The sequence below is a fragment of the Lithobates pipiens genome, unplaced genomic scaffold (genome assembly GCF_037356315.1).
Source record: "Lithobates pipiens isolate NorthernLeopardFrog02 unplaced genomic scaffold, aLitPip1_a1.2 Scaffold_18, whole genome shotgun sequence".
In the NCBI taxonomy this organism is placed as follows: domain Eukaryota; kingdom Metazoa; phylum Chordata; class Amphibia; order Anura; family Ranidae; genus Lithobates; species Lithobates pipiens.
In genome coordinates this window covers 619,234,195-619,250,975 of record NW_027507758.1, presented here as the reverse complement: position 1 = coordinate 619,250,975, position 16,781 = coordinate 619,234,195, and the positions used below count along the sequence as shown (strand labels likewise).

Sequence of the window (16,781 nt, the reverse complement as noted above, 5' to 3'; positions counted from 1 at the left end):
GTACAGGTCCCGCAACCACGCCCGGCCTCAACCAATGATGTATTTCAGTGTAGACTGGCAGCACCCGCTGTTTACATCAGTGTAATTTTCCATACAGCGTGTCTGTGTAACGGCAGGGCAGGAGCTGGGAGGTGCGGGCAGTCTGCACTTGAGGCACACAGTATGGCGAGAGTGATGGGGAGGAAACATGTACGGCATGGGGATTCGTTGACTATGTTGGGGACACAATTGTTGTGGAAGTGGGGGGGGGGTGTAGTTGATTGCTCTGAAGGGGACACAGTTGTGGGTGATAGCATGGAAGGGGACAAAGCTGTGAGCGGGAGGGGTTTGATGGCACTGAAGGGGACACAATTGTGAAGTGTTTAATGGCTGTGATGGGGACACAGTGGAATGTGATGGTTTAAGGGTGACACAAATGCGCGGAGGGGCTCCAATGGGCACACAACTGTGTGGAGGGGTTCCAATGTATATGCATCCCCAAATGGACATACAGTAGTAAGAAGTGTCAACAAATATGAAAAAAAGTTATAACAAAATTAATAAGTGCATTTGTTTCATGAGAACACAGGGGGATGTGATGGTCGGAGGGTGACACAAATGTATGGAGGGTACAATGGGCACGAAAATGTGTGGAGGGGGCTCCGATGGGCACACAACTGAGTGGTGGGCCTCCAATGGGAGCACAACTGAGTGGTGGGGCCTCCGATGGGCGCACGACTGAGTGGTGGGGCCTCCGATGGGCGCACGACTGAGTGGTGGGGCCTCCGATGGGCGCACGACTGAGTGGTGGGGCCTCCGATGGGCGCACGACTGAGTGGTGGGGCCTCCGATGGGCGCACGACTGAGTGGTGGGGCCTCCGATGGGCGCACGACTGAGTGGTGGGGCCTCCGATGGGCGCACGACTGTGTGGTGGGGCCTCCGATGGGCGCACGACTGTGTGGTGGGGCCTCCGATGGGCGCACGACTGTGTGGTGGGGCCTCCGATGGGCGCACGACTGTGTGGTGGGGCCTCCGATGGGCGCACGACTGTGTGGTGGGGCCTCCGATGGGCGCACGACTGTGTGGTGGGGCCTCCGATGGGCGCACGACTGTGTGGAGGGGCTCCGATGTATATGAATCCCCAAATGGACATACAGTAGTAAGAAATGTCAACAAATATGAAAAAAAAGTTATAACAAAATTAATAAGTGCATTTGTTTCATGGGAACACAGGGGGATGTGATGGTCGGAGGGTGACACAAATGTACGGAGGGGCTACAATGGGCACAAAAATGTGTGGAGGGGCCTCCGATGGGCATACAACTGTGTGGTGGGCCTCCAATGGGCGCACAAGTGAGTGGTGGGCCTCCAATGGGCGCACAACTGTGTGGTGGGCCTCCGATGGGCGCACAACTGTGTGGCGGGGGCTCCGATGGCTCACAACTGTGTGGCGGGGGCTCCGATGGCTCACAACTGTGTGGCGGGGGCTCCGATGGTGCACAACTGTGTGGCGGGGGCTCCGATGGTGCACAACTGTGTGGCGGGGGCTCCGATGGTGCACAACTGTGTGGCGGGGGCTCCGATGGTGCACAACTGTGTGGCGGGGGCTCCGATGGTGCACAACTGTGTGGAGGGGGCTCCGATGGGCGCATAACTGCGTGGAGGGGCTCAGATGTATATGCATCCCCAAATGGACATACAGTAGTAAGAGATGTCAACAAATATGAAAAAAAAAAGTTATAACAAAATTAAAAAGTGCATTTGTTTCATGGGGACACAGGGGGATGTGATGGTCTGAGGGTGACACAACTGTGTGGAGGGGCTCGGGCACACAACTGTGTGGAAGGGCTCCGATGTATATGAATCCCCAAATGGACATACAGTAGTAAGAGATGTCAACAAATATGAAAAAAGTTATAACAAAATTAATAAGTGCATTTGTTTCATTCAAATGACCTTGCATATTGTGATAGTAGTTCGAGCCCATGGAGAAATGAATTCAATTTTCTAATTTGTGCGATAATTCAGATTCAGATAACAAATGGATCTGAATTTTGTTCCATTTCTTCATTCAGATGCACATGATGCTAGTAGATATTTTCCAATCAGCTCATACCATTTCTCTTGGGGGGGTTGGACTAGCGTCCGAAAATATTGAATCCTTCTGATTCGATAAAATATTAAATATATATAATATATATAGCAATCTTATGAAAAACTCCCCAAAAAATTAGAATCCACCTGGACCAACAAATGTACGAAACAAATGCCAACGATACATAATGAATTCCAAAAATGAATCAGGTCAACATAACGAATATCGTGAATCCAAATTCTTTAGTGAGTGAATGCATCCGAAACTGAACTAAAATATCCAGCATTAACAATTCTATTTTCTAGGGGGGTTGTTCTATGTATGTCTTTATTTTAAAAGATTCAAATAGAAAGAAAGAGTTAAAAATGTAATTCATAGTCAGTGAGTCCTATAACAGCACATTGACCACACAGCTCCTATTCCTAATCTCCCACCTTCCAGAGTCAGCACATTCTATGACATCACACTGACTCTACACTGACCTCACAGCTCCCCCTTACAACGTCCCTCCATACGAGTCAGAGAATCCTATGACATCACATCGTGTGTATGCAAGACAAGTTTTAGCCAACAACCTTCGAACAAAAATCCACGGTTTTGTTGGCGGAAAGTCCAATCGTCTGTACACGACATAAGATTTCCCTTCACTGGAACTAAGGGGCCAAGCCCAACCCCTGAAAGACAACGTAATCCTCCCTCCACCAAATGATTTGGACCAGAGCACAAAGCAAGGTCCATAAGGACATGGATGAGTGAGTTTGGGGTGGAGGAACATGACTGGCCTGCACAGAATCCCAACCTCAACTCGATGAGACACTTTTGGGATGAATTTGAGTGGAGACTGTGAGCCAGGCCTTCTTGTCCATTATCAGTGCCTGACCTCACAAATGCACTTCTGGAAGAATGGTCAAACATTCCCATAGACACACTCCTAAACCTTGTGGACGGCCTTCCCAGAAGAGTTGAAGCTGTTCTAGCTGTAAAGGGTGGGCCAACTCAATATTGAACCCTACAGACTAAGACTGGGATGTCATTAAAGGTCAAGTGCGTGTAAAAGCAGGCATCCCAATACTTTTGGTAATATAGTGTGTTCCAGAGGATATACGTTTATCTTGGCAACCCTACTAATACCAGGTCTTTTTGAGGGTCTGGTGTATTACTTTGCATGGTCTAATAGGTTGAATGTCACCTCATTTTAACAACGCGACTGAAGAAAATGCATAAGAAAAGAATAAGAGAGTAAGGAGGGGGGAGAATATGTATTGAGTCTCAGGGGTCACCTAGCATTAAGCTTTTTTGGGTGCTGATGGCATTGATTACAAATGATACAGTAATCAAGAATCAAGTAACGACATGTCAATGTTAGGCAGGAGGAAGTGGGAATTCCACGGTTGCTATATTTATATATACTGTATGTATCATATCTTGTAGCGTGGCTTCAATCTTAACATGTATTATAGCTTTGGTAACTCTGCAAGCAAAAGCTTTCAAAATTATGAATACTGGAGGGAAGCTGCTCCCTACATATGTGCCAATTCCTACTTGGGGGCGCAAAAAAAACCCATTATTGATTTAAATCCCTCTTCTAATATTGTACAACCAATACAGTCCAGATAATTCTCTGTCTACAGAAAGCCTGTATAGATCACATGACTACTCAATGAGGATGGAGGAGGACCGGAGTCACATGACTGAGAGGATACTAAACCTCGCCCTGGAGATCATCTACCTGCTGATTGGAGAGGTGAGGAGGATTCTGGGAGGTCACATGACATCACTCTTATCTCTATTAATAAAACACAGACCTGACCGGAGAGGTGAGGAGGATTCTGGGAGGTCACATGACAACACTCTTATCTCTATTAATAAAACACAGACCTGACCGGAGAGGTGAGGAGGATTCTGGGAGGTCACATGACATCACTCTTATCTCTATTAATAAAACACAGACCTGACTGGGGAGGTAAGGAGGATTCTAACATGACATTCCTATTGGTTTTCCAATACAGAGGTTTCTAATTCCGAAGTCTGGAGATCATATGACCATCACCGTGCCTCCATGTGACTCCCTAAAACCTGAGAGAGACAACATGGAGAAGATTCTAGAAGTCACCAAGAAGATGATGGAGCTGCTGACAGGAGAGGTGAGCGGTGCTGGGAATTCTGGGACATTATCCAGTAACAGACAAGGGATGTGTCTGGATGGTGACTGTATTATTGTGTGTGTCAGGTTCCTATAAGGTGTCAGGATGTCTCTTTCTTCATGGAGAAGTGTGAGGATTTAGGACACAAGGATCTCTACAAGGACATCATGATGGACAATCAGCCGCCCCTCACATCACCAGGTAAGAGGAGACTTTATTGTAAAGGAGAGAGCAGTACGGAGGCTCCACCTAGATCCCCCATCATCTGATAAACACATAGAAACAATGTATTCAGTCAGTGTGTGTGTTTCCTACAGATGGATCCAGTAATGGGAACCCACCAGAGAGATGTCCCCGTCCTCTGTATCCCCGGGATTCCACACAGGAAGATCACACCATCCCCCACCATCATCAGGTAGGTGAGGAACAATCACTGATAGTATCATTAGGATCTGTACATTATCTGCATTGTTATTAGTGATGTCATTTTTATTATTTATTCAGAGTGGAGACCTGAGAGATTCTAAAGTTCATATTAAAGAAGAGTTAAAACAGGAGGGTGATGAAGATTGGAAGATGGAGGAGTCAAAGTCTCTAAAAGTGCACAAAGATCTGTCCCAGGACACCATGGTGGAGTCATCCAGCTACAGGAACCCACCAGAGAGATGTCCCCGTCCTCTGTATTCCCGGGATTCCACACAGGAAGGATATACCATCCCTCACCATCATCAGGTAGATGACAAAAAATCTCTGATAGTATCATTAGGATCTGTACATTATCTGCAGTGTTATCATTAATGTAATTTTTATTATATATTCAGAGCGAACACCTGAGGGATTCTAAAGTTGATATTAAAGAAGAGTTAAAACAGGAGGGTGATGAAGATTGGAAGATGGAAAAGTCAATGTCTCTAGAAGTGCACAAAGATCTATACCAGGACACCAGGGTAGGGACATCCAGCTACAGGAACCCACCAGAGAGATGTCCCCATCCTCTGTATTCCCGGGATTCCACACAAGAAAGTGACACCATCTCTCACTATCATCAGGTAGATGAGGAACAATCACTGATAGTATCATTGGGATCTGTACATTATCTGCATTGTTAAAATTGATGTTATTTTTATTATATATTCAGAGTATAAACCTGAGAGGTTATAAAGTTGAAGGTAAAGCACAAGAAGAAGAGATGTATGTGAGGGATGATCAGCAGTCTATGGAGGAGGATGGAATAATGACATTTATAAAGGAGGACACTCATGCAGAGATCAGCACAGGTGGGTCATTAATACTAAATACATTCCTCCACCCATACTGCTCACTGATTGGTCCAGAGTAGGGCGGGGGCTGGGTGATATCAGTCTGTAATCCCCTGGTGACTTTCCTGAGCTGTGTTCCCCATCCTGTATTTCTCTCGGATTAATGTTCCTTCTCTGTGCTGCAGACACAATTTATGTATCTAGACTGGATTTATGTAGATTCTGGGGTTCAGCTGCCAGCAAAATGTTGACTTTCACCATTGCTTGGCCATGGGTCTTCTCCATGTCCTGGTTCTAGCAGGATCTCTAACAGAGCAATTCTCCCAGTGTGTTAGGAACCATAGACCAGACGGAGACAGAAAGTGCAGTTAAAATATCGCACCTTTAATGAAATGACAAAAATAACACAGTTCAGAAATGTAGTAAAAAGAAAAAAAAAGGAAGCCAGGGGTTGAGTGCCAGAGCGGTTAATCAGACGAGTCGAGATCAGAAAACATGAAGTCAAAATAGTCAAGAGCAAAAATCAGGAACAGGAATAAGAAGGGAAGTCATACACAGGAGCATAGGAAGGAAAGCACTTAGAGACCACACAAGGGCAAAGAGGAAATGAACAAATAGCAAAAAGGTACTGGCTATAGTCTGGACTAATGAGACGGGTAAATGGTAAACAGGTGAGTCACTGTGGTAACAAGGAGTGGCTGGTAATTAACTGACAGCTCAGTAGCTTCTGATCACTGAAAGAAAAGAGCTGTTCATTAAGTAGCAGGAGCCCAGCCCTGACAGTGCCCCCTCCTCAATGAGCCTCCCCCCTCAGGGGCACCAGGTTTGAGGGGAAAGCGTATATGGAATGCACAGAAGAGGGGAGGAGCATGTATGTCCGATGATCAGACCCAAGAGTGTTCCTCTGAACTGTAACCCTGCAGTGAACTAGATATTGTATGCGTCCATAAAACCTACAGGAGTCAATGATATATTGTATCTCATATTCCTCATGCTTGTCAACCTGAACCGGGTGAGGGCATGGTACCAAGGGGATATCGGTTACATACCAAAGGTTTAATAAGGAAATAATAATAATGGAATACCTTAGAAATACGCATGTTGGAAGGAAGATCTAATGCATAGGCCACTGGGTTAATCTTACAGAGAATGCAGAAAGGCCTAATATACCATAGTGTCAGTTTTAGTGGGGAAACAAAGTCGGAGGTTAGGAGAAGACAGCCAGACCATCTCCCCAACTTAGTAGGAGGGAGCAAGTAGGCGTCAGCGGTCAGCAATGAGTTTGTATCTATCCTTGGAGCGTTGCACGGATCCTTGGACCTGCACCCATGTGGAATGGAGTTCCCAAAGTTGTTCTTCTAACGCACGATTTCCTTGCGCAACAAATGTTTCAAGCAACATGGATGGCTGGAACCCATAGTTCACCATAAATGGAGATTATCGGGAGGTGGCACTAATGGCGCCATTATGAGCAAACTTTGTCCAAGGTAACCACAACGTAGGAACTGCCCCAAGGCTTGGTTAGTCTGTTTTGCAGGCTCCATTTGACTAAGGGTCATCTGCCGAGGAGAAGGAAAGCTGAACTCCCAACTGTGCACAAAAGGCTTGCCAAAACATGGACACAAACTGGCAAGCCATGTCCAAGGTAACTTTAGGTAACCCATGTAACCGAAAGACCTCCTGAGCGAAAATGTATGCCAGTTCTTCTTTAGTGGATTATAATGTGACCTTTTTGAAAAACAGTCAACCACCATGAGAATAACTGTGTTTCCCTGGGAGTTGGGTAAATCCACAACAAAACCAATAGACCAGTGGGACCAAGGCCTCTCTCCACTGGGTATGGGTTGTAGGAGGCCCAATGGAAAGTGTCAGGGTGTATTATTCTGGGCACACATGGGAGAAGCGGCTACAAAGACTGTTACATCAGCGCGGAGACTAGGCCACCAGAATTGTTGAGACCTAGACCATATGAGTTGATTTTTATCCCTGGGTGCCCAGCTGCTTTAGGAGAATGGTAGGTCTGGAGCAAAGCAGTGTGGAGATTCTCAAGGACAATGCAGTGGTCACAAGGTTTTTCAGGAGGAGAATGGATGCGAAAGGCCAGAATTCTCTCACCCAAAGGTAAAGTGAGACTAGGGCAAATAGTGGCCAAAATGCGGTCCGAAGGTATCACAGGAGTAGGATCAGACTCCATTTTGGAAGAGGAGGAAAGCTACCACAATAATGCATCTGCCCTTATATTCTTCATACCGGGTAAGAATGAGACTATGTAATTTGAAGCTTGACAGAAAAAAGGGCCCACGAGCCCTAATAGGCGATAAGCGTTTAGCCTCAGACAAAAATGTGAGATTCTTATGGTCAGTCAAAATGAGGACCGGCACAGAAGTACCCTCCAGACGATGCCTCCAGTCCTTAAGAGCTAAAATTATGGCTAATAATTCTCTGTCCCCAACTTCGTGATTGCATTCAGCTGGAGACCACTTCTTAGAAAAGTAGCCACGGGGATGCATAGAGCTCTCAGAGGTAGGACGTCTTGCTTAAATAGCAAATATGGGGCTGGCTGTAGACTGGACTAATGAGGCAGGTAAATGGTAATGAGGTAAGTCACTGTGGTAACAATGAGTGACTGGTAATTAATCGAAAGCTAAGCAGCTTCTGAGCACTGAAAAGCTGGCCATACACCTATAGATTATCTACAGATTTTCTATGGTTAGATGGAAAAAGTGGGAGATTCCTCCATCCACACAGTTTAGCGAACAATGAGAAATCTGTTGCACTTTTTCCATCTAACCATAGAAAATCTGCAGATAATCTATAGGTGTAGGGCCAGCTAAAGGTGGGAGGCAGGGGTGAAGGACCTCTTCAGCTTGTCTTGTAATCATTTAGGGGGAGATTTACTAACACTGGTGCATGCAAAATCTGGTGCAGCTCTGCATAGTAACCAATCGGCTTCCAGGTGTTATTGTCAAAACTTAATGGAACAAGATGAAGTTAGAAGCTGATTGGTTACTATGCACAGCTGCACCAGATTCTGAGTGCTCCAGTTTTAGTAAATTAACCCCCTAGACTACCATTGTTTACTAATTACCAATATTATTGGTCCTGACCATTACACTATATTATTTATATGGCACATTACATACCCTTAGGCCCTGTACTTTATACTCTATGTTGTATGTAGTGCTTGCCCCCTATGAGGGCATAGGAAATAAATGGGTCTCCCTTGCTTGTCTAGAGACTGCCAACCCAGGTACCAGGGTAGTGTCCTCCGGCAAATGTCTTTAAGTCCAGGTTCTATCAATCCCTCATCCAAGCACATGCTGAGGCCTGACAGCAACAGCTCTTGAGTAAGACAGGCAAGACTCCCAGGGCGGAGGACCCAGGACTGAACAGCCCTCTCAAACATTTACCTTCTCCCCAGACACCTTCTGGGATTCCCCCTCCCAGGGTTTGGCTGCAGTGACATAAATATTCATAACCCAGTGGCTGACCCTCCTACTCTTTCTGGAAGCTCCCGACCCCTGCACTATATATGCTATGTTGTACATTACATAATTCTGATACCCTGTAGTCTTAATTGTAGTAACCGATACAATATATTGTACATTACCTATTTATTACTTCTGCTCTCTACCCACTGCTATATGTATTCTCTTTTGTTACACCCATTTCCTACTAGCTGGACATTTTATATCTGATGATTTGATTGGAGCACAGACTTTTACATGGTGATAATAATGTGATAACATCCTCAGACTTTGGAACCTTAAACAGAAAGTGATAATGAGGGAGGAGTCAATAACCCAATGATGGGGGTCTTCAGGATCAGTCCAGTCTTCATCTTGGTTGTTCTCCCCCCATCCTCACTCTCTGACCTCTGGTGGGGCTCAGCCCCGCTGTTATTCATGACTAAATAATGGACTAAATAAGGAAGTGCAGTACTTCTTGTGTTGGGAAGATGGCAATGAGTGATAGAGGGGGAGGGGACACTCGTCCTATAATCCCCTCATCACTGTCACTCCTATAAAAGACAGTTCTCGTTGTTTCCTCACTCTCTGACTAAGGTCCATGAATAAAGAAATGATCTGGTAGGAGATCAGAGGACCCATTTACTAGTTACCTTGAGGCTAGGTTCACACTATTGCGATGCGGGAACGCCGCGAATCCGCGGCGTTTTCCCGCATCGCATACCTCCCGCCGGCAGTTCACACTGCCCTATGCGGACGGCTGGGGGTGTCAATGTTATGTTAATGACACCCCCAGATCCGTCGGCATATCGCAGTGCGATCTGCCGACTCGCACAGGAATCGGATCGCATGGTGTGAACCCCCATGCGATCCGATTCCGTTGCGGACCCAAAAAAGGGTCCTGTGCGAGTTTGCTGCGGGACAGCTGCGAGTTCAGCCATACTATCTGTATGGCTGAACTCGCAGTGCTACGGAGATCGGATGTGATTTGCTGTGCGAATCACATCCGGATCTCCCCCCGCAGCAGTGTGAACCCAGCCTGAGGGGGGAATTGTAAGATCCTCAGAGACAAAGCTGTCTGATGTGGGCGGAGTCCTGTTTTAGGGGAACCAATCAGCTCATGTCTATTAATAATCTTTTTATTTCTATTTTAGTAGATGGACGGGAGATGAGGAAAACCTCAGAGGATTGTCTCACTTTGTCTCCAGACTGTAAAGTAGAAGATGAGGACATCACACAGTATAGTCCAGGAGAAAACCCGACTACCTCAAATGTCCATCCGGCACCACACAGTGTAGATGGACCATCGTATTCCTCTTATCCTGAGGAACCTCAGACTGTTAGGGCCGGCGCCGTCCTTTCAATAGATACAAGCTTTTCCTGTACTGAGTGTGGGAAATGTTTTGTACAAAAATCAGAACTTGTCAAGCATCACAGGTCTCACACAGGAGAGAAGCCATTTTCTTGTCCTGAGTGTGGAAAATGTTTTTCAGTTAAGTCAAATCTTTATCGTCATCAGAGATCGCACAAAGGTGAGAAGCCGTATTTCTGTCCTGAGTTCAGGAAATGTCTTCCTCGGAGGCCTTACACAGGAGTAAAGCCGTACTCCTGTAACGAGTGCGGGAAATGTTTTTCACATACGTCCAGTCTTTACATACATCAGAGACGGCACACAGGTGAGAAGCTGTATCCCTGTCCTGATTGTAGTAAATGTTTTGTACACAAATCAGAGATGGTCATACATCAGAGATCTCACATGGGGGAAAAGGCGTACTCCTGTAATGAGTGTGGAAAATGTTTTACACATAAATCAAAACTTGTCAGACATCAAAGGAGTCACACAGAAGAAAAACCGTACTCCTGTCTCGAGTGCGAGAAATGTTTTTCACAGAAGTCCAATCTTTACAGACATCAAAGATCTCACACGGGTGAAAAGCCGTATTCTTGTAATGAGTGTAGGAAATGTTTTTCAGAAATGTCCAGTCTTTATAACCATCAAAGACTGCACACGGGGGAGAAACCGTATTCCTGTACTGAGTGTGGGAAATGTTTTATACGAAAATCAGAACTCGTCACACATCAGAGATTGCACACGGGTGAGAAACCATATTTCTGTCCTGAATGCGGGAAATGTTTTTCACAGAAGTCCCATCTTTCCAGACATGAGAGATCTCACACGGGGGAGAAGCCGCATTCCTGTCCTGAGTGTGGGAAATGTTTTTCAGGGAAGTCCAGTCTTTACAAACATCAGAGATCTCACACGGAGGAGAAGCCACTTTCCTGTCCTGAGTGAGGGGAATGTTCCTCACTGAAGTCCTGTCTTCCTGTACATCGGGGATCCCACACAACCCTCGAGGTGTATTAGTGCCTTGAGTGCGGGAAATGTCTTCTATATGAATGTTGCTGGACATCACAGCTCTCATGTGGGGAAGAAGCACACCCTGATATACACCTCAGATATACTCCATGGCTGATCTCCATCATGTAAGAAACAGTTCACAAGATCAGAGATCACCAAAGACATGGATGAAGTGTTGTACCGTCTTGGCCATTGATAGCAGTAGAAAAATAAAAATTGAGTTTTTACCTTTTATTTGCTGAGTACAGTTTGTGGTGTAAGCTTCCACAAACACTAATAGGTCTTCCTTTTTTTTTTTTTTTTTTATTAAACAAATGTGAGCAGCATTCGCATTTTTTTGTATTTCATACAGTGATTTCCTATGACCATTGGCTCCATCTGAGGCCTTAATGCCGTATTGATCTAGTTTTACTGATGGAGGTATTTCAGGTAAAAAATCTCCTTCATGGCCACTAGATGAAGCTGATTATTATAGAAAATCATTGTGTTAACCACTTCAACCCCGGAAAGATTTACCCCCTTCCCGACCAGAGCACTTTCTTTTTGCGATTGGGCACTGCGTTGCTTTAACTGACAGTTGCGCGGTCGTGCGACCAAAATTGGCGTCCTTTTTTTTCCCACAAATAGAGCTTTCTTTTGATGGTATTTGATCATCTCTGCGTTTTTTATTTTTTGCGCTATAAACAAAAAAGGGCACCAATTTTGAAAAAAAAAAGCAATATTTTTTGCTATAATTAATATCCCAAAAATATATAAAAAAAACAAAAATTTTCCTCACTTTAGGCCGATATGTATACTTCTACATATTTTTGGTAAAAAATAAAAATGAAAAAAAACAATAAGCGTATATTGATTGGTTTGCACAAAAGTTATAGCATTTACAAAATAGGGGATAGATTTACGGCATTTTTATTAGTAATGGCGGCTATCTGCGATATTTTTTTTATTTTATTTTATTGTGACTGCGACATTATGGTGGACACATCGGACACTTTTGACATTATTTTGGGACCATTGTCATTTATATAGTGATCAGTGATTACTGTATAAATGACACTGGTAGGGAAGGGGCTAAACACTAGGGGGCGATCAAGGGGTAAGTGTGTCCTAGGGAGTGAGTCTAACTGTGGGGGGATGGGCTGTCTAGGACATGACAGCGATCACTGCTCCCGATGACAGGGAGCAGTAGATCTCTGTCATGTCACTAGGCAGAACGGGGAAATGCCTTGTTTGCATCTCCCCGTTCTGCTGCTCCATGACACGATCACCGGACACCGGCGGACATCAAGTCTGTGGGTCCCGCAGGCACAGTCATGCCCACAATGCTGCGTCTTATAGGGGACATACCTGTATGCCCATTTGCGCAGCCTTGCTATTGTGCCGATATATATTGTTGTGCACTGGTCAGCAAGCAGTTAAAGAACCCCTGTTCTCCTATGCGTGGTTTAGCAAAGTGTTTCAAAGTGAGCCTAAAAAGTTAAGGGTTTACACATTACCCAGGCTCCTCTCGTACACTTAAATACCTCTGATTCCATATCCAGTTTGTGTTTTGAAACTCTCCGTATTGACAATTTAGACTCACCTGAGTCAGTGCTCTAGAACTTGGGGGAACAGACAAGTCATGTCTGTGAGAGCTGCAAGATTGGTGGAAGCTGCAAAATTGTATACAAGCACTGTATACAAGCATTAGGTTTGCTCAGCCTCATATCAGGACATGGATTTATGTAGTTAGTGTCTGGATATGGCTAGGATTTTGTTTTGGGTTTTTTGCCTTGTTTATACACTGTACAGAATCTGTATACAGCCTTTACACAGCACTGTTTGTCACTGCATCACTAGACTGGTATTTGTGCCTGAAAGTGTGGAGCTTTGTACCTTCCACTTCTCCCCAGCTCACATATAGTGAAGGCATGCCAGCAGTTTTAGCAAGGAATTGCTATTTAGCGGGCCAGTAACTTAAGTGACAAAACATGGCAGAGATAATAAAACAGTTGGCGCTGTCTAATGCCGCTCAACATCAAGAAAATGCTGCACAGCTGCAAACAAACACTGTACTACAGCAACAAGGCAGTACAGTGCAGGTGTGTTATGCTTGCGTCTATATCTATTAGCCCTTGTACACACGGTCGGACATTCCGACGGAAAATGTCTGATCGGACCGTGTTGTCGGATAATCCGACCGTGTGTGGGCTTTAGAGCTGCAACTAACGATTAATTTGTCTTTCGACTAATCTATCGATTATTTTTTCGATTAGTCAACGACTATCCGATTATTTTTTTTATTTTTATTTTTTAATGAATCTAGTGGGTTTTTTTTTTTGATTTGCTAATTAATCCTTTGGATAACCTTGGGAGTATTGTATTGTAGAGTATTGTATTGGCTGGCAGAGTATTGTATGGCAGAGTATTGCATTGGCTGGCAGAGTATTGTATGGCAGAGTATTGTATGGCAGAGTATTGCATTGGCTGGCAGAGTATTGTATGGCAGAGTATTGCATTGGCTGGCAGAGTATTGGCGGGCAGAGTATTGCATTGGCTGGCAGAGTATTGTATTGCAGAGTATTGCATTGGCTGGCAGAGTATTGCATTGGCTGCAGAGTATTGTATGGCAGAGTATTGCATTGTAGGGCAGTGTATTGGCGGGCAGAGTATTGGCGGGCAGAGTATTGCATTGGCTGGCAGAGTATTGTATTGCAGAGTATTGCATTGGCTGGCAGAGTATTGTATTGCAGAGTATTGCATTGGCTGCAGAGTATTGTATGGCAGAGTATTGCATTGGCTGGCAGAGTATTGCATGGCAGAGTATTGCATTGTAGGGCAGAGTATTGGCGGGCAGAGTATTGCATTGCAGAGTATTGCATTGGCTGGCAGAGTATTGTATTGCAGAGTATTGCATTGGCTGGCAGAGTATTGTATTGCAGAGTATTGCATTGGCTGGCAGAGTATCGGGCTGGGTATGGAGGGATGGCTGCTTCCATCCGACCTTTCCCCTCCACTGCACAGATCAGTACAGAGAGGGGAGATAGAAACTGGCGTCATGTCATGACGCCAGTTTGTTTACAAGTGATCGCTCCATCGGAGAGATCACATTGTAAACGCCTGGGTGTAGAAAGATGGCCGCCGCTTCGGAGCTAGGCCGAAGCCACGGCTTTTCCTAAGGCCGAGACCGCGGAGCACTCCGCGGAACGCGGCATGTGCGCTCAGATCACGGATCGGTGACGATCCGTTGCACCCCTAGGGACGGCGGCACGGAGGGGGAGAAGAGGGGGTCGGCGGCACGGAGGGCAGCGGTAAATACTAAGCACTGCCCCCACTGTGACGCATCGACCTGGACGCACGTCGATGTATTTTCGTAGTCGATTACGTCAACGCGTCGTGGCAGCTCTAGTGGGCTTCATTTGACTTTTTCCGTCGGAATGTCCGACCAACAAAGTTTGAGAGCTGGATATAAAAAAATTTCCCACAACATGATCCGATCATTGTCCGATCGTTTGTAGAGAATTCCGATTGGACAAAGTGCCACGCATGCTCAGATCAAATTCCTAGACCAAAGCTATTGGCTACTAGCCTGAACGTAGTCCCGTCGTAACAAAATAACATCATCACGTTACGAACATTTGGATTATCCGACAACTTTGTCCGACCGTGTGTATGCAACACCAGTTTCGGACAAAGTCCATCCGACAAAATCCGACGGATTTTGTTGTCGGAATGTCCGACCGTGTGTACAAGGGCTATAAGTCCTTGCGGTAAAAACAAGGAAGCTTAGACTTCTGTAGTGTATCAATGCTTTACTAATAGGAAAGCTGCACATACAACTGTAGGATACGCAATAAAACACAACTTACAAAAATATGCCTACAAATATACGCATGTACAATATGTACGCATTAAGTAAACTAAACAGTTACTCAACTTAGGGTTTAAGATGTAATGTCCTTCATGGTTCCTTGCTCAGTCCAACTCAAAAACTTCTCCAAAATTCTCCAGCTCCTGGTAGCCATGTCTTTCCTCATTGTCCTTCCAAAAACGCGTCTCTTTTGCTAAAACGTCTCTTTCAAAATCTATAGCTCCTCCCCCTAACTCCTGCTGAAATCACATCTTGCCAACAACTTCTTGTCTCGGCTCCAAGACCTATCCAACTGGTTTATTTACATATCAATGTGGGGGGGAAGAGCCTCTGTAAACATATGCTCTTATTAAACCTAACTCTATATTATTGCAATAAAGTCACTATACAAATTGCCATAGCAACACAAGGAGCAAAAACAGTCACAGATTCAGCAGAATCAACAGTTGATCAAGATGTGTTCAGGAAGAGACACAGATGCGGTTTCAAAAATGTGTGAGTGCTGTGTAAATTGACACACAGGCATTGACAGTGGTAGTGCAAATGCTGGCACAGAGGCCTCCTGCTAAATCCTTAGGTGTTGGAGACAGCTCCTTTAGCCATCCATGTGGGTCACTTCCTACACAAGATGACTGCTGATGATGACCCAGAGGCCTTTCTGGTTATGTTTGAAATAACCGCTGAGATGGAAGGTTGGCCTAAAACCCAGGGGGCAGGACTGGTTGACGCCTTACTTACTGGGGAATCACAGAAGGCCTATTATGATTTGAAAGCTATGGAAGTACGGGATTAAGAAAAAGTCAAGCAGGAAATTCTGGCACGACTAAGTGTTACCTTGGCTGTACGAGCACAGCGGGTCAGCAGCTGGTCCTTCCTAGTTGAGAGGCCTCCAGGATCACAGATGTTCAACCTTTTCCACCTGGTGTGATAGTGGCTGCAACCAGAATCCTTGCCTGGGCTGCAAGTAGTGGAGCTTGTGGGTCATGGACCTTTACCTGAAGATTTCCACCTGTCCCCCTGTAGAAGTGGGTGAGCCAAGGGGACCCCGAGTCAGCTTATAGTCTAGTGGAGCTCATTGAGTGGTAATACTTCTGCTGAAAGCCTGGTTGCCTCCCCTACAACACCACAGACATTCCACCAAAAGACATTGTTTTCCCTAGGCAACCGGTAAGAATGTTCATGGGGAAGTGCGCGGTAAGCATGGCAAGGAGACAGGAGGGAGAACTTGATACCAGGCATGAAAATTGGTGTCCCAAACCAAGGAAGTCGAGCATACCTAACTGCACATATGTCAAGTGTTTGACATGTGGCAGCGAACTGTCCATTTACTAATGAACCTATGCAGTGTGACTTATCTTTTACAAGTAGATGGCAGTCTGCCCAAAAATTATCCACACTCTTAGCTTAATAGAAAAAATAAATAAAAACAATCTCCAAAACAATAATTTAATAAATAATAAGTGATACCAGCAGCTGTATTGCAGACCACCTCAAACATATGCAACAGGCTAATCCTGATTAACCACTTCACCTCCTTCAGGACCAGGCCATTTTTTGCACTGATGATCACTGTATAAGAAATAGTGTTAGCCATCGTGACTGCATTTCCCATTCATGAACGGCTTGC

General features: G+C 45.2%; 1 protein-coding gene across 1 annotated transcript in view; it reads left to right on the top strand.

Moving 5' to 3' along the window:
* The window catches only part of LOC143986849 (uncharacterized), a 48,032-nt gene extending 36,494 nt beyond the window's left edge, over window positions 1-11,538 (top strand). The window contains 8 exon segments of the mRNA XM_077485258.1: window positions 3,707-3,819; window positions 4,085-4,219; window positions 4,306-4,420; window positions 4,537-4,634; window positions 4,724-4,951; window positions 5,041-5,268; window positions 5,358-5,496; window positions 10,100-11,538. Coding sequence (XP_077341384.1) covers window positions 3,707-3,819; window positions 4,085-4,219; window positions 4,306-4,420; window positions 4,537-4,634; window positions 4,724-4,951; window positions 5,041-5,268; window positions 5,358-5,496; window positions 10,100-11,238 — 2,195 coding nt within the window. The 3' untranslated portion in view covers window positions 11,239-11,538.
* The last annotated feature ends 5,243 nt before the right edge of the window (window positions 11,539-16,781 follow it).